The 26413-nt window shown below is 39.4% G+C and overlaps 1 protein-coding gene across 5 annotated transcripts in view; it reads right to left on the reverse strand.

Moving 5' to 3' along the window:
* The window catches only part of myo5aa (myosin VAa), a 65455-nt gene that overhangs the window by 23323 nt on the left and 15719 nt on the right, over positions 1 to 26413 (reverse strand). For all 5 annotated transcript variants that reach the window (XM_088079841.1, XM_088079835.1, XM_088079849.1 and 2 more), the window contains exons 2-15: positions 25272 to 25382; positions 21991 to 22162; positions 20708 to 20852; positions 18424 to 18580; positions 15501 to 15644; positions 11605 to 11686; positions 10286 to 10393; positions 9911 to 10017; positions 8316 to 8581; positions 7983 to 8064; positions 7714 to 7854; positions 5627 to 5752; positions 4439 to 4522; positions 273 to 428 (exon numbers count right to left, since the gene is read on the reverse strand). In XM_088079841.1, the coding sequence (XP_087935967.1) occupies positions 273 to 428; positions 4439 to 4522; positions 5627 to 5752; positions 7714 to 7854; positions 7983 to 8064; positions 8316 to 8581; positions 9911 to 10017; positions 10286 to 10393; positions 11605 to 11686; positions 15501 to 15644; positions 18424 to 18580; positions 20708 to 20852; positions 21991 to 22162; positions 25272 to 25382 (1881 nt within the window). The remainder of the gene's footprint in view (positions 1 to 272; positions 429 to 4438; positions 4523 to 5626; positions 5753 to 7713; positions 7855 to 7982; positions 8065 to 8315; positions 8582 to 9910; positions 10018 to 10285; positions 10394 to 11604; positions 11687 to 15500; positions 15645 to 18423; positions 18581 to 20707; positions 20853 to 21990; positions 22163 to 25271; positions 25383 to 26413) is intronic.

Here is a 26413-nt window from a genome sequence, read left to right on the forward strand (position 1 = left end):
AAAATAGGGATCCAGGTTGAAAAATGGATAGGTTACCCTTTAAGCTGTTATTATTTACTAATTTTTATGTTGCTGCAATTCACAACTGAAAGTAACAACACCAAACCACAATACAATAAGTTTGGACAAAAAAGGGCACGTGGTTAAACGAGACACTGAATATATTTTCAATGTGGTCTGATATCCAACCAAAATGCACTTGATGTGATCTCACTTTGTGAAATTAGTTTGGACTGAACACCTATTTAAACACCAACACAAAAGATATCAACCTGGCAGCCGACAGTCTTCTTGTGCTCCTTGCTGGTCTTGTCCCGGCCCTTGTCAGGTTTGATGCTGAGGCGTGTCCGGCCTCCGGTGCCAGGAGGCTGACCAGTGGGACTAGTGGCTTTCTCCTCATCCTGGAACAGCTCCACCAGCAGGTCAAACTGGGAACAGCAGCCCATTTACAGTCAGAAACAGAACTGCTCATGGCAGCATCAGACACTGTGGGCAATATTGATTCACTGAAAAATAAACCCACAAAGTATTTCGCTCTGCATATACTGTTAAATTAAACTTTAGTGCCACTACAATGGATATTTATGAGATAGTTTCTAACAGTGTCTTCTTACAGGTCATGGCATGCATATGGATTTCTCTTACCTAGTGCACGCAGCCTTATGAAGTATGACAGCCTTCATTTGAGCATTTGCTACAGGCCTTTGTAGTTTGACCGGAGGGTTTAAAACCTTGTTGTTGGCTTCATTATTACATTTATAAAGTAATCAAGTCAAGTCAGTATTCTAGTCTAGTAATTAAGTGCAGGGAGAGTTTGACATGACAATTCATTTCAATATTTTCACACAAGCACAGCTAAAAGGCTGCTGGATAGTTTAGAGTAGATTTTGCTTAATTTGTTGATTAGCGTTTGTTAAACTCATACATAGTCATAGTTTGTTAAAATGTTTTAAAAAGCCAATAAAAATAATGAAAGGTTATGTTTTCATATATGCATTGGCCATATATGACTGCATGGCATTATCCTGCCATGATGTTATGACATAAAATAGCAGCATGAATGATGCACACACTCATCAGTCATGTTCCATATAACACTGAGGTTATATGAGGAGGATGCTGTGTTATGTGTAGCATCAGGTCCTCCCGCTGAGCTCAGAGCGATGCCATGCTTCTCTCGCCAGCGTCATTAAGCAGGATCATCTGGACAGCCACGGCCACAAAGGCTTTACGTGCTGCTCGCTCTCAGCATCACTCTGAAAACATAAAAATATCCTCTTTCCTTTGTCCCTTGTTTTTCTGTCCAATCAGCTCTTCTGCTCCCAAAGTGCCTTCAGTGCTCCCCATGCAGCCAACAAAGGCACACAAACACACATACACAACTTAAATCTCCTCAGCGCAGTTAAAGTGATAATAGCTCAGTGCCAGAGAGAGCGGGGAAGAGAGAAAGAAAAAAGCTAAAGGAAGAGCTACAGGCGGACCAGCGTTGTAAGAACGCCTTTGTTTACCTTCTGCTGGCAGGGAAGGTTGTCATGATGAGGACAGAACCAAACATACATGGACAACATATGGAGACACATTGACAAAAGACACACAATGACATTAAAAGGAAAAGAAACCCACAGCTTAAGGTCAAAATCATGATTACCACCATTAAAAACTGTGATACACATCTACCAGGCAGACTAATGATGGAGCTGAAACGGATGAAAAGAACATGATGGGATGATGATTTTTTTTCCTTAACCCTTTGGGATGTATTTCCACTAAACCGCATAGAGTATAAAACATTATCTGTGGTTGAAAGACGGCCACACGCTGGAATTTTGTTGTAACAGTGATCACATTCCTGGGTTGCAATGCATCAAGGGAAATCTCTGCATCAGGCGTTTCTCAAATGCACTGTATTGATTAGACTTGCAAGCAGACGTCGGCATGATTACAAGACTCCTGTGTGTCTGGCAGGTCCCAGTGCAGTTTGGAGCTATGCAGGTAGTTTGGAGGCATCACAATGCTGGAATATTCCACTGCAGTTCCTGTTTTATAAAACCTGGATTTACTTTTCATAGTTTTTGGACAATTGCTAAAAATATGTGGCAAGGCACATGAGCGGTAACATGACTGCAGGTTTCAAACAAATCTTTAAACTAACCTGACTTTTTTTGGGGAAAAATTGAAGGCGAAGGGTAAAATGCGAAAATTTGTCAGTTTAAAACAACTTCCTGGTTCAATTTTGTCTCACTGTGCATTAGTGCAAAAAATTGCAACAGAAGATTATCAGCAATATTTTTAGGTGTGCTTATTTTGTGCACTTTGACACTGTTATTTGGCTAAACTGCTCATCTGACTGCATTTTTCTTGCCCCGGTTTGTTGCAGCGATGTCGGCCTGTACCTGGATTGTAATAAACCAAAATTTCCTTTAACTGTCTTTACAGTTTAAGGGCTATCAACAGTCTGAACTGGGATGGGTGTGTAGTGTGTCTGTGCATCTCTGCAAAGGGATGCATCAGCCTAAATCTATATTCATCTATTACAAAATAACAGAACTGCCTCCATGCCTCATTCTGAGGATATTCTTCCCCCTCATTTTGTATTTTGCATGTTAATTTGTTACATGGAGATGCAATGAAATCAGGTAGCTGCTAAATGTTTACAAAATAATTTTTCAGTTATTTTCTGATTGTTGAGGGAGGGTTTAAGACAAGAGCTGTGTCCGAAAATAACAAACTTTGTATGCACTCAATATGTGTGCTATTGTTCAATGTACTTTGGTTTGAATAAATAGTAGTATGTGCCTTTTAATTACCTGTAATTACCTGTAATTACCTTGTCACTTGAGCCTCCTTGTACCTTAGACATGTGACCATGGTAACCCATGCCAACCTAAGCTCTACCAGCAATTTAAAAATATTTTTAAAAATATATTGTGCCCTGCAAAGTGAAATGTTTTACTTACAGTTAAATTAAAACCCAATTAATTTTGACATAACAGAGCATTCTGCCATTGTCTGTTTCATCTACAGCATTGCTTTGACCGATATTTATGGTGGTGGTATTTCACCAGAAATAGAATCCGTCCTGCAAAAAATACAAAAGTTTTGGACATACTTAAAAAATCTCACATACTGTTTTGGTTTACTGCATAGCATGGTAGTCTGGAATTTCGGACACAATGTGTTTTAGTTGTAAAGGTTGAGTACCAGATGAATAAATCATGACAAGTTAATAATATGTCTTCTTCTGGTCTAAATGACATTTTACAGAAGTGCTCTACATGGCATGAGCAAACAATCAGCTAGCTGATAATTATGCTTGTGTGCCCACACACATACGCACGCACACACACACACGCGCGCACGCACGCCAGCACACATATGCACACGTGCACACGCACTCACACACACACACAGATTGATGGGATAAGCTTGGCAGCGAAGTAAAACTAAAGTTAATTGACCAAATCTCATTAGGAGCGCATTACCATTTAATCCCAATTGTTTAAATCGCACAGATTTCCACGGCAACATTCAGACTATACATCCATGAGTATATTTGTGTGTGTATGTGTGTTAGGTGACTGTGTTAGAGGTTAGAGCAGCATTTCAACCCTTACCCAACTCTGCTCTTGTTGAAGTCTATAAGAGAACAGCCAATGGTCACTTTGAGCACTTTGGACAAACACACTACAACATAGTCTGTGAGAGTGTGTGTGTGTGTGTGTGTGTGTGTGTGTGTGTGTGTGTATGTGTGTAGCCAAAGCAGCAGTCAGGATTTAAAGGCTGAGGCCCCTTTTGACCCAACTGGCTTTCCCACACATATCCTAAACCAAAACTTACACACACACACAATACGTGATGTTAGTTTGGGTGTGATCTGGACAATTTAGTCTTAATCGAATGTGTATGTGTGTGTGTGTGTGTGTGAAAAACCAGGATAGCTGTGATGTCCCAGTTTGCTGTAAAAGTGTGCACAGTGCACGCTGCTGCATGAGATAAACCACGACCATACTGTCCATGTGGGTCATGTTTAGCTAACAACTTGAAATATTGTGCATGTGTGTGTTCAGCTTTGTCTGTTATGTGTAAATAAAATCTAAATCTCTCTGACCATGACTCTCCTGGATGGAGCATTTGTCATCACTTCTGGTGTCAACACTACCTGAACATGGCCAGAGGAGGGCGCTGCTTTCCAGAGCCTTCATATGGGACTTCTGGTCAGTAAACAATAGTCTATTTTTCACACACAGACCAGGTGCACCAGCTCCCTGTGAGCTGCAGGCTTCTTGGCTCTGAACTCATTAGTTGCTACGTAACATTTTGAGTTGAACATTTAACATTTGAGTTGATGTGTTAAAATGTCTCTCTGCACACAGAGGTCGTTAGGATCTGTTTTGGACCGATTGTATATGTAATGTAGATGTGTGTCTGCGCTCCTCACCTTGCTGGCCTTCAGCACATTGATCTGTTCTTCGTTCACTGTGTCCTTGTTTTTCTCCAGGAAACCTTCACACTGGTACTCCACCTGCTCGACAGCAACACAGCACAGTTTGTGTTACAGTAACTGTGAGGACATTTTACTGGGCTTTATCCAGGTCTTTCACTGGAAATGTAAAATAAGGTTTAAATCGAAGTGGCCTGTGACACTTCTATGCAAACAGTAAAATCTTCACACTGGCTCGTGTGCAGACATAAACTCCTGATGCAAGTCTCTTTAAATACATATGCATCAATCTTTGCAAATGTGTGGTCAGAAATATCTCCAAGGATCCCATTTAAAAATCAGCCTGCGCTAGTCCTTGGCGCTGTTCATCTGTAACCTTATAGTGAGGTTCTAAAAACAGACATGAAAAAACACCCTGTGAATTACAGCCCCTCATTTCAGGACACAAGACCTATTAAGTTAAAGTGGATTACACTAGTCACAAACACAAACATTTTCTTGCAGAACTGCTTTTTTGTTTGAAAACAAAAATATTATAAAAAAAAGTCATCCATCCTCAAGCAATCCTAAAAATAACTCAGTACTGCAGCAGCCACTGCAGCCAGTCCGTCTCTGAGTATTGTCTGCTGAGCTAAACAGGCCCCTGCTCGGGCTACCAAACATTGATTCTTTTCCGGCACAAACCAAATTGCTTTGATACTATCGAGTATCAAAAAAATGCCTTGTCATTCGGTAATGAATTTTGATACCTAAGGAACAAATCTCATCAGTGTCAGATAGGCATATATGGTTGTTAAGTAGAGTTAGACTTTAGTGTAATAGGTGCGGTGAACTCGGACCCATGTAACATTATATATTGTTTGTGTTATTATGTTCGATATTGTTTATAGTTTTTTATTTTACAAAAGTGCTTGAGTGTGTTTAAGTGTTAAGGAGCCCAAAAAAATTAAACAAAAGATTTGTACTGTAATGTAGTTTTCTTATTGTTAAAGTACATTTCATAAAATCGGTGTAAAAAAACACACATCACTGAGGAACAAACGTTATCAAAAAATTTCTGAACGTCATGTTATTACTCTTCTAGACAAATAAGGAAAAAAAACTGTATGTCAAAATTCCAAAATAATGAATTTAAGCCCTCTCATACACTACACAGATAGGGAGCAACAGGTCAGTCAGACCCACCTTGTCAGCAAAATGTTGGATGATGAAAGCCCGGTTGGACATGCGTGGCTTCTCAAAGAGGGAGCAGGTCTTAAGGTGGGTATTGTAGAGTTTCTGAGCCCACGAATCATCCGAACCCTTGGGCATCTGGAGTGGAAAAAGAGAAGATACAATAGAAACTATCAGTGAGACAACATGTATGTAACCATTTGCTAAAAAATACAGAGAAAGAGGCAATAAACTGAGCATTTCCACTAATTTAAAGTATTATTGGATTAGACTGCATTACATCTTACAAGTGTCTTTTTTCCTGGTTACACAGTACATGTCAGGTGGAAGTCTCTAAGCACCTCATGATATGATTCATTGGGTCATAACGAGATTATAAAACAGTTATGGATGCATCTTGATGTTATGATATTTCTATACAAACAATTTATGTTTTTTCACTATGTTACTATTTGCTATTTTTAAAACTTAGCATATTGGTATTCTGGTTGGGCTTTATACATCTGCGGTTAATCATGCTCAGCCATCTTCACTAAAACTCAAGTGGTAACAGGAAAGAGATTTTAGAGATTAGGGTCTAAGGTAAACTGGAGCACATGGACTAGTGGCAACAAACATCTTTATCTTACTCTTATAAGGATGCAGCTGGCATCAAAACATTAGCCTTTTGAGTGAAATTGGCTGCCACTAGTCCATGTGCTCCACTATACTTTGGACATATTCTCTGCAGTCTCACCTGATATGACATTAACCAACTCTGAGACCTCCGGACAGCCTGTCATTGCTGGCGGCTGAAGCGTGCTAAACCTCTTCCACACTTAATAAGCAGCGTTGGTTCAGTTTAGAACGTCAACACAATGCACGCTTGTCTGTTAAGTTTCACCATTTGTTTCAGCTGCAACAAACATACAGCTAAGGCTTACGAAATTGTTACAGGTGATCATAATGTCAAGAATTTCGGTTTTAATTCATTTGGGTATTTTTTATTGAGATAAAATCTTTTAAAAAAGAATCGTGATGAATCTAAGAAATGATTTCCCCCCATTACTATGTGCATAAGAACAACCTTTTTGTAAATTTCTTTGTAAAGAAAGCAAACGTTCAATGTCCGTTACCCTGCAATTATGCCTGCAATGTGGACCACCTCAAATGTCAATAACTTGTAAAATGACCTTGCAGCAGTTTAGAGCCCCAGAGAGATTAGTCAGCATTGTTAGTGAATTGGCTGAGCTGTGAAGGTGTGTAGATGGTCCAGATATGAGCACTGCCTTGACTCTGCACTGACTGCAACCTGAATATCAACTCTAATAACAGATAGTTAATATATTCAACGAAGACTCAGCCAAACGTTACTGTGAGCTATACGAGGCAACAAAATAAAAACATAAATCCAACTGTGAAATGAATAAAACTGTAAAAGCTTTGCCTTCCATTGTACATGCTAGTAAGTGGGTCATTGTTTTATACTGAGTTCCTGCAGGTGAACTCTGATGTGAACCGTCTGTGTAGGTGTTGGAGACTTGGGTCTAGTGTGTGGTAGGAGGCACTGACAGGCCCGCTGTCAAAAAATGTAAAGCAGGACGTGGGTGTGAATGGTTCTCACTGAGAGGTTCAATCACAACCCATGAGCCTCTGCTCAATATGCAGCACAGACTCACTTTATTCCTCCTGCGTGTTTACATTTATGAGAAAGTTTTTATTCCACAAACCGTATTCATAAGTCATCAAGTCTTATTTAATTGTATATTTTTAGCTTGTGTGGCATGCAGACTCTTATTAAAAGACAGATTAAAGATTAGAATACTTATGATCAGTCCATTTATTTTTTTTTATTTTTGACATGCAAACAAAAGCAGGATAAAATGTGCTCTTTTGGAAAGAGCTTTTGAAAAGATAAGGATCAGCAGTGAGCTGCATCATATAAAACATTTAAAAAAAAAGGAAAGGGTTAAAAAGGAATAAGATCTTCTTTCGTCTGTTATGTGCTGGAAACGATGCTGCCTGCATCTGAGTGTTTTTTAATAATGGGGACTTACCAGAATAACTAGATGTAATATAAATGATTTGAATTTTGTTTCAGTGGACTAAACAAAAAGTACCTTGCACTCCTCGTCCAGCAGGTCCAGGATGCCCATTTTGGCTTCTATGAGGTTGATGCATGGCTGATTGTCGTAAAAGTCAATCAGAGTCCAAGGAATCTGCTCCTTCATGTACTCCTCCTGCTCCAGCTTGAACACATGCTGCACACACACACCCAAACATTTGGGGGGGGGGGTTAATATCTGTACTTGCATTAAACAATCAAAACAAATACTGTGACACATCTGTAAATATATGTGCAAACAACAGGTAAATGCATGCTACCCACCATGTTGAACTGTTGCTGGAGTTTCTCGTTGGCGTAGTTGATACAGAACTGCTCAAAGCTGTTGATCTCAAATGTCTCAAAACTTGAGAAGAAGAAAAGACATTTTAAGCAGCTGACTAACTGCAATTACAAGATAAACTTACTCAGTCAAATTATCAAGTATAAATTTTGGAAAATATTTTTTGTTGCCTTTATTTTACATATTTCCGACTGCTAATTGCTTCACTACTACACTACTCTGATGTCCATTATCAGATTCATGTAAAAGTGTGGATTCATATCAGATTAGATTGGCTAGTTACCCTACACAGACAGGTAAATGCACAGACATACCCGTAGATGTCGAGGACTCCGATAAAGGAGTGCTGTTTGACATTGGTAATAAGAGCTTTGTTAACATGCTCCACAATCCAGTTGAAGAGTTTGGCATAAATATGTTTGGACAGCGCGTCACGGGCGTTGGTGGCCTGCAGGCGGGGCAGGGTCTTGATGTACGTCTCTGTGGCCGTCTTTAGCTTCCTGTGGCATAGCCACTGAGCCATGTCCTGGTAGGTCACACCTACCAGCTCGCAGAAAGCTGTCAGATGGCGGTTGTTGGGCTGCACGTAAAAGAGAAGATTTTAATCATTAAAAGGGCCAACTGGTTCAAAACAATTCTGAATCTGGATTGGGAAATCCAATTTTTTGTGATCAAGGATCGGTAATCCATCCTTTCGTGGCAGTTTTTAAAGGCAACATTGGATTGGATAACCCTGATCCAAATACAAACTTTAAAAGTTTAGCAAATATGGAAAACCAGTTCTCCCAATGGGAGTACATGTTATAATGTAGGCTAATAGCTACGTAAAGAATCCAGTTTGGGGTCACTTTTCGACTGTTAAAGACTTTTTTTTGACTGTGTCACTGTAATTAATATTAGGTAATAAATAAAATTATAATAATGTAATTTTTGTTTGTTATTGATAATTTATTCCCATTTCTTTTTTTTCTTTTTTTACTGGCTTTATTGGTGGCCCAGCATTTTTACAGGTGTCAGATACTTAAATTTCATGCTCTAAAGGAGATTTTCACAGTTTTTAACACGATTTAAGTGTTAAAAACGAACTTTTTTTCCCCTGAGAAATCATCTTATTCTTATTTAAGCATTGTAGGTAAGTATGAAAGTAAGTAGGGGTAGAGGTTTGCAAAATATGGTTATTAGATTAAGCTAGTTTAATCTATATTTTACATCATACATCAGAAATGTGGACTTTTAATGCAGAGGGGCTTGACTCATTTTGACCAAAATAAATCAAAAGACGGGTAAATTAAATTAGATAAGATGTAAGAAATAATTAAGACCTCACAAACTAAAAAACTAAGACTATTTCACATCATTTAAGGTCTAATATTTGTAAAAATAGCATTTAAGAAACGTTTTTTTTTAAAGAAATGACTTTTTAAGGACCTGCAGAAACCGTGATTGTCCAATGTCAACTTTATCTACTTTCCCAATTGATCTGTTTAACCATTAAGGTGATAAACATGAATGTATACATTTGGTTATTTGGATCAAAGGTATCCCAATCCTCCACATCCAAACCAAGACCGAATTATGTGATCTAATTTCAGAATTGTTTTTTTCCTTTAGAACGACCAACTTTCAAGATGTCAGCTAGGAAAAAGGTGGATTTCCTCATTTGGATTCAATTACAAAACATATCAAGAATTATAATATTTTTGGATACATATTTCCAGTAACCCAGAGATACCGTCTCACCTGATGCAGGTTGATGCACAAGTTGTGCAGAAAAGAAGCCCTGACTTATTACTGGCGCTAAACAATGTTTATATTTGGAGTTCTACAGATATAAAGCTGTAAATATGATGCAATCTGTTTCAATTTGTGTCACTGACAATCAATACTGCAGTATAAAAATGATCCTCACAGGAATGGCGCTGCTGTCTGAGTCTCTGTCCTTTATCTCCACGTTTCCCAGATGAAGAATAGCTGCCAAAACCTGGAACAGCCCCATCTGATAGGACTCATTAATACCTGCAGAGGGAAACCACAAATGTACATAAACAGACACATTGGTTGTTAGTGAGCTGTGACCACAATTTTAACCCCCACGATACCATGCTTATCTTTTGTTTATATCCAACTATCCCCAAATTCAATGGGCTACAAAAAAATATACCTTCTGTAAAAAGTGTTTTTTATGGTTGTTCTATTTAATATGTAAGCTGCTAGGTTACATTGTGTACATTTCCCAGACATATTTAAACATGTTTATGTGTATGTTTGAGGGTGCGCACGTTACCGAGCAATGTGAAGGCATTGCGAGTGGTGGACAGCTCCTTGGTGTCATCCACACCGTCGATAACGGGGCTGCGGCCCTGCCTGGTGTACAAGAAGTCATTTGCACTGCCTGAGGAGGGAAACAGAGAGGGGGAATACATGAAGAAAACATGAAGTATGTGCAGTTTTACTCTGTGGAACTTGGGTACAACTGTGCTATCACAGCATCGTGCTTTATTAAGGAGAGCTGTACTGGAAACCATTGAACACATGTTTATTTAGGAAAACATTTAGTTTCTGATTAGGAGGACCTGTGTAATTATGTCATACTTTGTTACATCAGTCCACCATATCACAATTTTGCAGATGGTTTGGGGTTCTGAGAAAAAAATAAAATCAAGAACACTTCTGTGTAAGAATGATGTTAACTCAGCTTTCCCATCAGTTTCTTTTTAAACACTTAACATCGAATTAAGGCATGGCCTGTTGCCTGGCAACGAGAGGCACTGACACGACTGTGACAACGACCCCATTTACTTAGCCAGGAAGTCAGCAGGAGAGGAAAAGACAGCAGCTGTGTGTGTGTGTGTGTGTGTGTGTGTGAGAGAGAGAGAGAGAGAGAGACAGACAGAAAGAGAAGGAGCATAGCCAACTGAGTGGCTGTAAATGAAAGTGCCAGCAGTGTGTGTGTGTGTGTGTGTGTGTGTGTGCGTGTGTGTGTGCGTGTCGCATGACTCGGTTGAGCAGGTGCAGGTCCACAGCGGGAGCGCTCTGTATGAGAGCCTGTTCAACGACAGAGTCAATGAGTGTGTGATACGTCTAAACTGATATAGAGCTGAATCTGGCGGTGCTCATCAGACACCTCACTGTGGTTTATCAAGATTTTTTTTGGAAATGTGGATGGGGGGAAATATTTGTTATATGTGGATTCTATTCTGGGCCAGTCGATGCTGCAGTTCTTATTTCCTGCATATTAAACTTAACATATTATGTGTTTAGAGGAGCCAATGACAGATTTTCAGTGTCTTCAGTTTTCTTGCTGTGGAGAGCCACCTCAGCTAATCACAAGGTACAACGGTTCACGGTGTTCACTGATTCAGAATTATTGTCACTTATGTAAGTGCTCTGGGTCAGATAATATAAAGTGTGTCTGTTTTAAAAATGGAAATGATGAGTTGTTCCTTCCAGTATAGGACAGTGAGCAGACTTTAGTAATAGCTCATGGTGTAAGTGTACAGTCAGCTGTAGCGGGTCAACTGTGCAGCTTTGTGTGTGAGTGTGTGTGTGTGTGTGTGTGTGTGTGTGTGTGTGTGTGCATATGCACATGTTTATGAGACTTACTCAGCTTTAGATTCTTGAATTCAGGCAGATGGGATGATGCACAGAGCTGATAGAAGATATGATAATTCCTTTCCTCATCGGCCTAAAAGAAAGCATGAAGATAAAATAATAAGAAAAAATTTAATGTTTCTCTGAATACCTTTGCACATGCCCAGATCCTCATAACTTCCTACAGCAACCACTGTCATCACAATGAGTCAGAAAAATCTGTACCTAGTACCTAGCACACGTTGCCCAGTTAACAGTGCCTGTATGGATGAGATTTTTTCGATGTCGAAGGGGGGATAATCCCATTTTTAAAATATCCATGAAATGCAGACTAGGCCTCAGTCTACTAAAGGTATGGCCAGGAGGGGCCTATAAAGCTAATCAGACATTGAGTGATGGACAGATGCTGCTGGTTGCAGCTTGCTGTGAGGCTGCATTATTGCATCTTATTTGCTCCTTGTTAATTTTGCAGGAGTTTTGTTCTTTTTCTTTGTTTCATTGTGGTTTTTGGTTAATAAAACCACTGCCTTTTCTTGCATGCACTCTTGCCTCCTGAGTGATTCTACAATTCAACATCTTACTTTTATTCACCTCAAGCCAGCAACAATAAAATCCATCATTAATGTAAAGTTACTACCAGTAATGCTACAGAGGGAAATGCAACACTGTACTTGTAGCATACGCAATTTATTCACATTTATTACATGAATGGATCTACACATTCAACACTTTTTTCTGACCTACATTCACGCAAGGAAAATCATGTGTCTAATGTATAATCATATGTGCTTTACGATTACACAGTGAGATAGTTTAACATCTGGAAGCTCCACCGGAGCAGTTGGTGATTAAGTGCATTGCTCATGGGCATGTCAACAGATATAACCGAGTCAGATGAGAATATTACATGTTTATTTTCTACACTTTTGCTTCCCCAGTCACACAGGGATGCAAACACAAGATGTGTCCCATCTGTGCATGTATTCCCATACCTATGATGAGGTAATACCTGATAAACCCTCAAGTAAACATGCATAAGAAAATACAAGTGGCAAATCACTGCATATAGACAGAAGTCTGGAGCTACAGATTCTTTTCTAGTGAAAATAAATAACTCGACTGTTAAAAGGATGTCAGCTGGAAAGCTGAGCCCACAAAACTGTGACCTGTGTCCTACATTAGTGCTACTACACCTAAAAACACACACACCAATGAATGAATGGTAGCACAACCAAGCATGCAAGAAATGTAAGGAGGAAAGCGAATGTTTCCACCAACATCCTCATTCCCCAACACTTCTTTTTAAGACAACAGAGTGTGTGTGTGTGTGTGTGTGTGTGCGCGTGTGCGTGCGTGAACTCATGGGTAGATGTGTGTGCAGAGTTGAAATATGCTTCTTTATCTAGACACTGCCCTACTGACTACACCGTTGGGCAAACACGCCCACTGAATCTACAATAAAGTTACTTACATAAGAGAAAAAGTATGTAAACTTTATCTAAAATTAAGATGCAAACTGCAACATATGGAGTTATAAGATCATGGCAAGTTTCAAACTTTTATGTTCTTTAAATGTGCCCTGATTTGGCTTCTCTGAGACTTTGTGGGGTCTGTAAAGAGAGAGAGAGAGAAAACAATATCTAAAGTAGGATTTAGACAAGAAGAGGACATAAATCAAATCTTTGACACTGAAGAGACAGAGACAGAGGGGGGGTGGAGAGGAGTGCTGTGCTGTAATCCAGTGTGACAGATACATTGTTTACTCCTACTTGTCTTTCTGGAGTTATTGCTACATATTTCTAGAGCCAGAGTGAATGCTAGTGTTGGTTGAGCCCTGATGAGCAGATTGCTTTTGTGTGTGTGTGTGTGTGTGTGTGTGTGTGTGGCTGACAGCACTCCTTTATAGTTGTGAGGTATTCGAGCTCAGAAATAATAACACTGTAACACTCACAAGAGAGAACAAAACAAATGTTTTGAGCCAGGTTAGCATTATGGACGCATTGTAGGTAAAATAATTGAGGTTTGTAGTCTGAGTTTTAACACCTTCACACCAGCCAGTAAGAACTGAGTCCCTCTGAATTTTAAGGGAAAAGTCCAGGGCAGCAGGGTGCTCAACACTTATGCTTCAGCAAATTTTTTAAAATCGTTTCCATAGTAACCGGAGACACCCTGCCTTTTTTACAGTGTGAGTCTATTTCTGCTGCGTTTGTGAAGGCAGGTGTTTAAATGACACAAATATCCCACTGTATATGTGTTTTTAACTTAATCGTATATGAATTTATTTATCATCGCAGACCTCATTTGCGACATTGGGAAAATGAAATCAATGAATTAATAAATACAAACACTGCTGATTTCCTTCCATGGAACTGACATGAAAAGTATTTTGGTTCAGAAAAAGTGACGGTAGTTTGTCCGGGCCGCTGTCCTCTCAGTTCGGCAAGAGTTGCTTCTGACAGTCTGCTGCTTTTGTGGCACGAGACACTGAATGCAGGTTGGAAGCGGTGTAGATTAAAACCTATCTCCGTGACAATGATAGTAACACTACCAATCACATTGTGCGACAAAACACAACGTTACTTGTGATGCAACAAAACGATCCAGGTGCACAACATGGAGGAGTTTCGAGCAACGCTTTTTCTACTGAAAATTTGTCATTTTTGTAGAGACAAATAATGCAGGAGGAAAGAGGAGGGTATGACATGCAACAAAAAAGTCTCTAGCTGGAATTGAACCAAGGATATTGCATTGATATGTTATCTGTCAAACCCACTAGTCCACCGTAAGTCCTCTGCAACTAGAAGACAGACATTCAGGGGCAGCATCCCACACTGAGACATCTCACTCATACTATTCAGAGAGCTGGGTGAAGCTGGTGTCTCCCCTGCATGTCACCTACATGTTGTCCAGCTGCTGTCTGTGCCTGCATGTATGTGTGCGTATGGCTTGTGCAGCAGCAAAACGAGTCATGTGGAAGCTACTGGAAGTCAATTAACAACAGAGAAAAGCCAATTAACAGCCGAGTCACTGCCCCAGTGTGCTCATAGCTGTGTGTTCAGGTGTATGGGTTATTCCATTTACAAATTTGTGGAGCAGTCTGCTTTTTTAATGTAAGGATAAAACAGTCAAACACACATAACCCCAATATACAAACGTAATTCTTCTATAGTTCAAAGGCAAATTCATTGTAAAGTTTGAAGCTGTCATCTGTTTCCAAAAAAAAAAAAAAAAAAAAAGATCCCAGATGGGCAATCGCAGTAATGGTTCAAACTAGGCAGTGAGGTATAGCTCACAGATTCTGGCAACCATACAATCATTTTGATGCCAACCAACAAACCCTTTAATGTAGTACATTGTGTAAATAGATTACTGCTGACAGGAATTGTGCAATCGTTTAACAAAAACACCCCAAATGACAAGGAAATGCACTAAAGTAGGCTAGTCATGGATGCAATGACAAATTACAGATGATACTTGAGGAAAATCTCTTTTGCCTGTCAGCCTGTTAGACGCCAGAGTGTAAGGTCAGCTGAAGAACTGAGCGTATTCATGAAACACGTTCAGGAATATGCTCAAGGACCTTCCAGCAGGGATGAAATTTGCTGTCAGGAAGGAACCCTGTTCAGATGATGAAGGACACAACAATACCACCATGACTTAAGGCTGCGCTTTGTGACAGCGGTCACTGCATAAACTAAAGCTTAGTGTTGTGTGTCAAGTCTATTCAAGAGTCGAGGTCAGAATAAAATGCAAAGTTGAACAAAGGTTAACTTTGTGCACCAGTCTGTGAACGCTGAGGTAATAGACTGTGATAAGTGAAGGAATGATTGCAGGTCATCGAATTATCCACACAAGTACAAACAAAACGCCTCATGTGTACGTTAATGCAAACTTGAGTGAGCACTCACCTGAAACACAACTCGTGATTTCTCCAGCAGATATGTTCTCATGTTGGCGCCAATGATGCGGTAGCGTGTGTCAAAGCCGATTTCAATGTATTTCCCAAAGCGACTGCTGTTGTCATTTCGGGTGGTCTTTGCATTTCCAATGGCCTGTGAGACAAATTCAGATGAAACATATTATTACCAAAAAAGAACGACCATACACCTGATCCTAAAGCTAGTAAGACAGAACCTTTTGTACTGTGGATTCCAACCTGAAATAAGTTCATCTGTGGTTGGTCCACACTTAAAGGAACAGTGAGTAAGATTCAGGGGAATTTAGTGGCTTTTGGCAGTGAGGAGTGCAGATTGCAACCAGCTGAAACTTCTTGTGGTTAGAATCCCCTCAGTGTTCATTGTTCAGGAAGGTTGTAGTGGGAGCAGAGTTGCCTGCAGAGGCCTCTTCAGCTCCAAAATAAATGGGCAACCTGATTCAAGGATCAGTGTTCTTCCAGCACTCTTATCTGTAAATTACGGTGGCTGATGCAAAATAGCAAAATGCCCCATATAAAGCCAGCATTTGGCTTGTCTGAGCTACTGTAGAAACATGGCGTTGCAACATGGCAATCTCTGTGGACAAGGATTTGCTCCATACGTGGATATAAACAGCTAATTCTATGGTAACGAAAACACAATGATACCAGTTTTTCGGGTGATTAAACATTAAAGAAACAATACTTATATTCCATTTCAACCAATATAAACCCCTAAATCCTACATAGTGGACCTTTAACAAATCAGTAGGATGTTTTAATGGACTTCTGTCCCTCCGCAGACAAGAGTTGGATACGTCGATGGGCATATCCTGCTGAGTTACCATCCATCAGCAAATAAATCAACTGAAGTCAGCAGCCTTGGCTCAATGTACAGGACTGATCAATGACCCTACTAGGAATTGCCGGTAGATGAATAGGGCTCCATACAAACACGCACACACCCATCCCACCTACACAACAAGCCAACTTGAACAGAGTTAAATCGTTTGTGTGCAGCACGAAGGGTTCTTGCTGAATTAAAGCCAAACACACAGTCTTTCACTGCAGACAAGGAGTCTTTCAGCCGAGCAGGTATTCCAATCTCCGCCTGCATCAGCTAAACACATATAAACACCACGCACAAACACTCTCCCCCTGTCACGCACACACAGGTTTTGTAATATCAAAAAGGCTGAAGCAACCATCTACTCTGCATCCAGGCTTAGAGGCTGAAGTGACATCACTGCAACGAAAGAAAGCTTTCTATTCATTCTGTCATCTCGTCTCTGATTGGCTGGAGGTGAAAGTGGTGGCTGGGAGAGTGATATTAGTGAAGCGGTTGGAAAGGACGGACAGGGTGGGGGATGGCAGGAGGCGGAGGAGAAGAGGGGGTGGTGGCATATGGGCACAGGGGAGCTTTCCAACCCCCTCCTGTCCTTATGTCTCTACAGGAAGAAATACACAACACACACACAGTTAGGGATAAGACCTGCGTTATAAGAGCAGAGAACAGCTCGAGGCCTGAAAGACACAGAGTGGTGGAGAAAGTGAAGGGGAGGCAGTAAGAGAATGCCAGTGGAGAAAAAAAGCACTAGAGCGAAACAAGAGGAGAAGGACAAACGGCATGACATTCAACCAAAATAATCTACAAATCAGCTAAGCTTGTGAATATACTGCAGAGTAACTGGGCCAAAGGAAACGATACACAAACTGCCAGGAAAAATGACGCAAGACTTTCACTTTGAAGACAAATTCACAGCTATGAGACGGAGCTTTTTTACAGGCCTTCACACCCACAACACATCTGATGAAAGTGTTTCGACCTGCAATTTTAAGCACACAGGTTGTACAAAGTTGCATCAAGTGATTCAGTGGGTGTAAAATCTATGAGTGAGTTATTTCAGAAAGAATTCCTCATAAAAAGTTTAAAATATGTTAATCAAAGGGTTCCCACACATTTTTATGGACAAAAATTCTAAACTTTTCCATTACTTTTCAAGGACCCGTAATAATTCTTTTTTCTTGCCCCACTTAATTTGAGCTAGCAGGAACAAATGAAGGGAGAGACGGGACATGGGGAGAAGATGAAGAAATGTATGTGACGGTAAACAAAACGTCATGCATCGGTGCACATTAGAGCTATGTCACACCAATAGCTTCAGAAAATTAATTTGCCGTGATGTTACATGGAAGGTTATCCATGGAAGAAAACTGTAACAATTTCAATACATACAGCGAAATTCCTTGACTTTTCCAAAGCTTTCAGTTTTGATTTTTAACCCTTTAAAACCTGGATGGACATCGATTTTATTTTGTGCTGCGTTCAGACGCCTATTACAAGTGTTCTGAGTGCTGAGCAAGTTAGTTTGAATCTTTTCAAAATCATGGGGAAAAAGACACCAAGCCACTTGGCAAGAAATATCCCCCAAATAGCAAGAAATCAGCAGATTCACAAATGTATTTTTAATAAGCTAAGGAAAATGTTGAAAAAAAGTACATCTATAATTACCAGAATTATATATACTTATAAGTATATTTAAGATTATGTTATAGAATTATTATTTTTATGCACTTTTTTCAGGTCATTTCCTTGTTTGATTTTTTCTTATTCCCTGTTTCAAGCTTTTTTTTTTTTTTTGCAGTTTTCTTGTAACTTTTTACTAAATTCTTGCTATTTTGGGGGGTATTTTCTCATAAGTTGCCCAGTTTCAGTTTGCCCTTTTCCCATTTTTGAGAGAAATCAAGCTCAGGTTTTAAAAGAGTAAATAATTCAATGACTTTTCCAAAACGAATGATTTTTACTGATTCCATAACTTTTCTAGGTTTGGAAAACGTTTATTGTGAAATTCCATTACTTTTCCAAGTTTCCAGGTTTTCCATGACAGTGGGAATCCTGTAGTCATTTTGTTTCTTACCTCCATGATGGGGTTGGAAGCCAAGACTTTCTGCTCCACGTTGGCCTCGCTGGTGGAGCCACTGACCGTAGCAAAGTATCTCATGGCGTATTTGGCTGACACCGTCTTTCCTGCTCCGGATTCTCCGCTCACGATGATTGACTGGTTCCTCTCATCCCTGACAGATCAAACAAACAACAAACAACACAAGGAAACAGTATAAATCACATCAGTGTACTTGTGAAGGTTTGAGGCCGTGTGGAAAATAGTCACCAATCAAAAGAAGCCAAGTATATGCTCTGACTGGCGTTTTTAGGGTTACTTTCCCAGGTTTTTGTGTCTAGACTCCATTTATAAATAAACAGCTCTTATGTCATCGTAAGACACACTTCATTCAAAGTCAAATGAAACAAAATTTAAAAAAAAACCAAAAACATCTCGGTTCGTAATTCCACTGTCCCAATTACAAGCTCTAGCTTATTTCACCCACTTAGATGATAAAAGTAACCTGGCTGTACTCATGCAAAGATACCGGTTTATTTAAATAGAGTCTGGGGGATTTGGAAATGGTGATTTCAGGGTTGTGTCTGGTTAAACAAAAATTATCTTATTCTTCAACACAAATGTCTAATTCTGTGGGGATCCTTTCCATAATGATGCCATACACTTATAATATCAATAATAACAAACAGAGACTCTCAGTAGCAAAACCAAGCATTTTAATGGACGTATATTGAAGGTGCAAATTGCCCTGAGTGGCTACATTGCAGCGTGTTTCACAGCTTGGTTGATACTGCAACAATTTCAAAAACTGTTGTTCCCATTCGTCAGTTGTGATGAGAACTGATGCTGGGAAGTTTAATAAGCGAAGTCTGACAAAAACAATGCCAGAGCTAGGACTTGGGCAGATAGAAAGTGTCAGATGGTGTCATCAACAAACATTTTCATTGCCGGCAGACAGAGCAGGTGTTTAACACACGTCTTTAAGCCCCTGTGTTCTCTGTATGTATAATATCTGAACAGGGAGCCCTCCACTGGGGCAGCACTGCGTCCTACAGATCCACCTGTGTTTGAAATTAACCCCCGGCTGCTGGTAGGTAGGCTGGCCTTCCTACCTTGCATTTGGCATTTTTCCCATTTATGGCTCCTGTTGCATCCCTAGCTCTTTGAGAAGTTAAGATATTTGGCTGAATTTCTCTTTCAGGCCTTCTTCCATTTTTTTGTGTTAAAACTCACCATTTTTGGGAGATAATTCTTGTCTTACTGGAGAGCTTGGGCTGTGTGGGTGGTGGGGGTCGTTGCTGTTGAGGGCATGCTAAGCCTATTGAGACACTGTATGTCAAACTGGGTTATGCAAATAAACCTAACTAGTGTTTCACAACAACAACTTGAGCCAAGTGTTTATCAGCGGTGCTGTGCATCAGCATCAGCATTACCAAACTCCCACTAGAACCCCCACTACAACTGCATCTTACTAGTTACATACTTTGCTTCTTGTTTTCAAATATTCAGCTTTAGAATGTGAAAAATGTGTGCCTGTGTTTGCTCCATGCCAGGCAATTTAAATTGGCTTTCTGTTAATTATTACAGATTTTTCAAGTTTTATGGATGACTTTTAAAGCACTAAACATCTTTGGTCTAAAACATATAATTGATTTACTGACTCCTCATGAGTCTGTGTGTCCCCTCAGATCGATGTGGCTTTACTGCTTATTCCCAGGTTTTGACTGGTGACAAAAGGTGACCGAGCATTTGCAATTAAAGCCCCCAGACTTTGGAACAGTCTGCTGACAGGCTAAATCTGTAACATTTTAAATTTCTAATATAATTGACTGTGCAGCCCTACACTGCATGTAAGGACCTCAAACATGGAGTAGTGCAACTTTCTGCAAACAGTGCTAAGTCATACCGGACATACTGAGAGGGAGTACTGCTGACTACTGGCAGCCTCAACAAAAACTGCCCTGCATTAGTGAAGGAGGGAGGGAGGGAGATCTCCCACAGAGTGGCCAAAAAGATCTACTAGTTGGCTCCTGCAGAGAACAGCAGTAATAAAAGAGCAGAAGAGAGTGAGGGACAGTGTGAGACCACCATGAGCCTATTTCTGGCTCATCTTTGACCTACAAACCCAGAAGAGAGAGAAGGGACGGCTGAGCAACAAGGCGACTAGAACGGAGGCTACTTAGGTAACACACACACACACACACACACACACACACACACACACACACACACACACACACACACACACACACACACACACACACACACACACACACACACACACACACACACACACACACACCTGGCCATCTGTTTGTAAGCCTCCTCTGCCACAGCAAAGATATGTGGGTCCATGTCTCCCATGTTCTGTCCGCTGTAGGCATTAATGATGTCTGTGCCGTAGATCGGCAGCGTCTCATAAGGGTTGATGGCCACCAGAACGATTCCTACGACATGAACACAGAACACAGAGGGTAAGAATGAGCTCATTGCAGCTGAACTGGACTGCATTGAACAGGTGACTCACTGAGATGCTTTTTTTCCAAACTGAGAGGGCAGGCACAGTTATTATACAATGCATAGTGTTCATTATCACATTTGAAGGTGTTGAGGCCCACACTGTTCTCGCTAACTTGAACAGAGAGAGAGATCTTACATTCTTTCAAAAAGCGGATTGTATTATATGTGCATCACACCACCTCATGATTTGATTCAGATTCATTTACAGGTGGTGACTATGTGATTTTAATACCATTATCAATGCATCTTAAAGCACTAAAATGTTTTATTTCTTTTATTTATTTGTCACATTTTTTATTGTCTCTCACCGTGTGACTACTTGCTACTTATAAAATATATTTGTAATGGCCCATAATTAAAATAAATACATGAATTTAGATGCACACAGTATGGCTCTTATCAAGGACCTTTTTCCATTCAACTTCACAGAAACCAAAACACTTTCATTTGCTCAATTTGTAGGTCAGGTTGAATTGTGTTGCTCACACTTAGCCATGCTCTCTAAAACTCAAGAACCAGCCTGGCTTAGATCATGAACATGACACGTGTCAATTTCCATTATATTTCACCCACCAGTTGTCTCCGCTGTGAGAAATGTACGGGTCAGTCTTGGTTTTGGTTCAGGCGATCATAATGTTGAGAATTCGGTTTTTAAATTTCCTATTATTTACCCCCCCTGGCGTCTCTTTTTGCCATGTAAGTCAATCAGAAAAAGTCTATTTGGGCAACAGGGCATCATGTGGAGTTATTATTCCACAGCTGAACAGGGCTTTTATTGTTTTTAGGGACTGAGCTACAAACACAATAACAATTAATAACATCTTCATCTGTTTACTGTAGAAGGAAATTTTAAATTGACTGTAAAGTGTTTTCATGTGGTTTGATCGCACATTTTTAACAGAAATGTACAAAATGACTACCTCTCTAATAACACATATTTACCTCTTGACTCAATCTATGACATGATTTGGTATGATTTTATATTATTGTTTGAAAGTATGAATTTATACCAAGGCACTGACACCGTTCATTAGGGCTTCATTAGACAGTTGGTGTGTCACCTACCGCAGTAAGTGTAGATGAGCTTGGAGTCGATGAAGCGGACTTTGAGGTTGTGCAGCACGGCCGGCTCGTGGAGGTAGCTGAGTGCTGTGAGGTCATTCTCGCCCACCAGGATGTCGGGGTTTCGCAGGTAGGGCAGGTTCTTTGTCTTGGGGTCCAATTTGTGTTCAATGTTCTGAAGATGACCAGGACAAAATAGCAAAACAGAAAAGTTATATATCAAACACTGGGAATTCATACATTTTTCAAGAAAAGATGGTGGATCAGTGCAAATATGTTCACAACCCGTGTTAATATCCACTTACTTACTGTATATATTTAGATGATACACTTATCCAAAACCAAAGTATCATGCTTAATGCATATGCATTTCACAGGTCAGGTATCAAAATGTAAAAACTCATATGAAAACCAACTCAGTGCAAGAGATGATTAAAATGTTTGAGGTGTCCTAATTTATTTTCTCGGCACCTGACGGTCAATAAGACGTGAGTACTTTCTGAACCGTGGTATAAAAGCAAAACAACTGTTATGTGTTGATTAGTCATCCTTACGCCAACAGACTACTTCCTACACTCCTCGAATGATGAGCGAGAAAAACACCTTTGTTTACTGCTAAAGCCAAAAGTGGCAAAATTAGGTCAAATTAAGTACTGTGATTAAAAACGAGATTGCTGCTAGATGCACATCTGTAAGCTCACCTTCAGATCCACCATCGGTTTTAATGAACGCAACCTTTCTATGGTGTCTAAATCTATGATTTCCATCATTTGACTACAATACAGACTCATTTGATGAGATGTCTGTAAGCCAGTCACAGTTACACATCATTTACAGTGAACTGCATAAGAACCGCACCCCATTTTTTAACAGGCATCGTCCACTGTGAGGCAAGGAGGAAGCCCAAGGTACGTTTCAATCTGTAAATCATCGTTGTTAAAGCACATGGTTTGTTTTAAACAAGATATATTATTTTACTTTTAAATGTAAAAATATCATATTAAAACACTCGCAGCTTTTACTTTTCAAAAATATCCGTCCATTGGGATGGACGGTGGATCTGAGTTCACTGGAAAATTAGTTTAAATGAAAAACACAGTTCTGATTTGATTTTCTAATGATACAATCAGCTTCTAATGCATCTTCTTATGTAAGCAGAATTTTCATCTCAGAGGGTTTTCACCAAACTGTTTTCAGGAGATACTTCAGAAATAGAGGATTTTCTGACAAAAACAACACAAAATATATATACAATTTGTTTTAGAAAATAGCTTTAAACAATGATATGAGTTAACTATTCATGAAAAATAAATGATCTCAGTTTTCTTTTGGAAAAAAAAAGTTCTGTTAAGACCACTTATGTGGTTCTGTGTTTATGTTGTCCGTCCGCTGGAATGGGAAGAAAAAAAGTCATATAATAAAGTATCCTAATAAGAAAAAAAAAAGCTAATGATTTATAAGTGCATTTAGGGTAGAAATCGACCATTGCAATATTTCCTTGTGTTTGGGATGTAACTGGGTTCTGAACGGGTTAACACGTTTGGCTGTTGCAGTTTTCCAGGTCTGGCCGCCTGAGGCTGGCTAACAGTGGAGCGACCTTTATTCATTTAATCAGCGACAGATTTCCACTCCCAATAAAAGTATTCATAAAGTATTTTACGCATGTTCTCAAAAAATGTCATGGGACTGACTACTGATTTGGCACGGCTCTGGAGCAAAACCACTGTATTCTGTTAAACTTGTTTTCAGTTTGGTTCCCCTCTTTCTCTGCATGGAATTATTTTAAATTTGCTTTTAAATGAATCTTGTTCTCTTTATGAAGCTTCTTTGGTTTGATTCTGTCACAGAAAGTGTTCTACCAAATAACACTGAGAACAAATTAAATAATCATATTCCTTGACTGACTAATAAAGTGTGTCATTACCAACAGAAGCTGTCTACCAAAACACAGAGAGCAGTCAGAGGGAATGTAACTCCATCGAGGCTGCACAATCATCTAAATGTGTTATTTTATTAATTGCAATTATTTAGATTTTTTTATCTGCAAACGGATATGCAGCAACATCTACAGTGACAGGCATGGCAGTATTTCATAAATACTATAAAAAAGTACATAAATGCCTTATTTCCCTAATCAAAGATTTTTTTTTTCTGGGGTTATGAGAAATTTCTCCTCATGCTTTTTGAGTGCTTCAGCTGTGTTCAAAATCATGTTACATCAGATTCAGCTACACGAATGACCATTACAACTTAAAAAAATGATCTCCACTTGTCCTGGATTGGCATTGAAAGGCTTTCTCTATTTCCTCGGCTCATGTCCTAACATTTTTACTCAGTGTCATTGAAAAATGTGGACACATTATGGAGATATTAAAGGAATACTTCACCCCGTAAATGACCATTTGTGTAACAGTTACCCTCTGTTGCTTTGAATTTGTTGAGGTAACTTTGTTTTTTTCACATGCATTTAAAGTGAACGAAGAATCCAAAAACAGAGAAAATTCTAAAAGGGAGCTTTAGCAACAGCAAACCCATATCAAAACATCTGTTTACAAACTCTCAAAAAACTAATGCAGTATAATTCAGGTCTTATTTATCCAGTCGTATACTCAGTACTTCCCTCACAGACAGCCCTGCCTGACAGGGAACTGAACTCAAAGTAAAACCTATCTTTATTTAAAGCCATAAAGACATACGACTGGATAAATGAGACCTGAATTATACTGCATGAGTTGTGTGAGAGTTTGTGCAGACGCTTTCATTATACATGTTGGTCCTTGAAATCAATTCATCAAGAATTTTCTCTGTTTTTAGATTCTTTCTTTACTGTGGAAGAAACGTCATGAATTTAAAAACAGGATAATTGTTATTCCTTTAAACAACCAGAACCAAAAACATAGAGTCATCGCCTTGATTGTGCTAGTTCCATTTACATACGATCATGAGATTAAATCATAAGGAGCAATATAGCAAACAGTCTAACCGCACTTTCATTGTACAGGATTACTGGACTTCATGCCAGGAGCTTTTTGTTTTCCAACATGAGGAATTAAATTTACTGCTATAAATCACAAATGCTCCTTGGGGGCATCTTTGTGAGCAGGTCTCATTTGTGGAAAGTGCTAATGGTAAAACCAATAACCACTAATAAGAGGCAGCAGCACTTTAAGTGTCTTTGAGTCAGAGAGAGCGACAGAGGAAGCAGTGACACGAGCTGAGGGAGAGAAAACATAAAGAGCGAGAGCAGATTCCTCTCCACCCTACACCTCTTAATTAATCCTCACCTGTCCATCCTCCAGCATAAGCTGCAGAGAGACGTCGCCATTTTTGTAGTCTTTGGTCAGCTCAGCTGACTTCCACACCTCCTCTGTATCGGGGATCCACACCCGAGCACACTGAGACAGGAAGAAAGAAAGAAAAAAAAACAGTTAGTTAAAGACATGAGGAATACAAATTATGACGTGAGCCAGCGTTGCTGACATTTTACATTATTATCCAAAACTAGGAACGATAAGAACTGATCAACGATTGATTAATCTGTTGTTAAGAATTTAATCGAACATGTAAAACTTAATTTATTAATCAATAGGCTATGTAATGCTGTCAGAGTATACACAATATGTTGCTGTGAGTTTTGATTGAGGGAAAAACACATTTGGTAAGGTTTGAAATACGCAAAGTTTTAATGTTTTTTCAAATAATAATTAATCAATCAAAAATTTCATCAATCAATAATCAATCAAATTTTACTGATAACTGATTAAGGAAAGTGCTTTCGATTTGCAACCCCATCCAAAACCCACCTTTTCAAAATTTTGATGCCTTCTTTAAATTTTGGTTCTGTATAATTATATACTTTAAAAATACCTCATCTTATCTGACAATATTGTAGGGCCAACCACTGGTGCTATCACGAAACATTTACACCATGAGATTTTTGATGAACATTCATAAATAATGTGGATATAATGACTATGTGGTTAAAGACAAATAATAGAAAAGCTGTTACGTTCAGAAAATTACATCACTTTCTTTTAATTCAGCCTTTAAAACCAAGAAAAGACAACACTTAAGATATTAGGATATCCCAAACACTGGAGATATTGTTTATGGTGACTCAAGTATGCTTCACCTCAGTACAACTAAAACCTTTTAAAAGAGGGATGACTGTTAAGTTAACTTCCTTTCTGCCAATGGTTACAGCAGTATGACCTCAGAGAAAACACTGAGTGCTATGTTTTCACAGTCATGAGCCCAAGGCTCGTAATGGCCAGTTAAGTTGTGGGAACAAAAGAGGCTCCTAACGACTGAGGGAGTGCTGTTGAGAATATTATGTGGTCAAAATTTTAAATTCACGCACACGTACCCACACAGCAAAGTTCAATATAAAAATGTTTCAGGCCTTGCAGACTTGTGACTGAAGGCA

This window comes from Plectropomus leopardus, chromosome 1 (assembly GCF_026936395.1).
Source record: "Plectropomus leopardus strain MGB_pleo_1.0 chromosome 1, ASM2693639v1, whole genome shotgun sequence".
NCBI lineage: Eukaryota > Metazoa > Chordata > Actinopteri > Perciformes > Serranidae > Plectropomus > Plectropomus leopardus.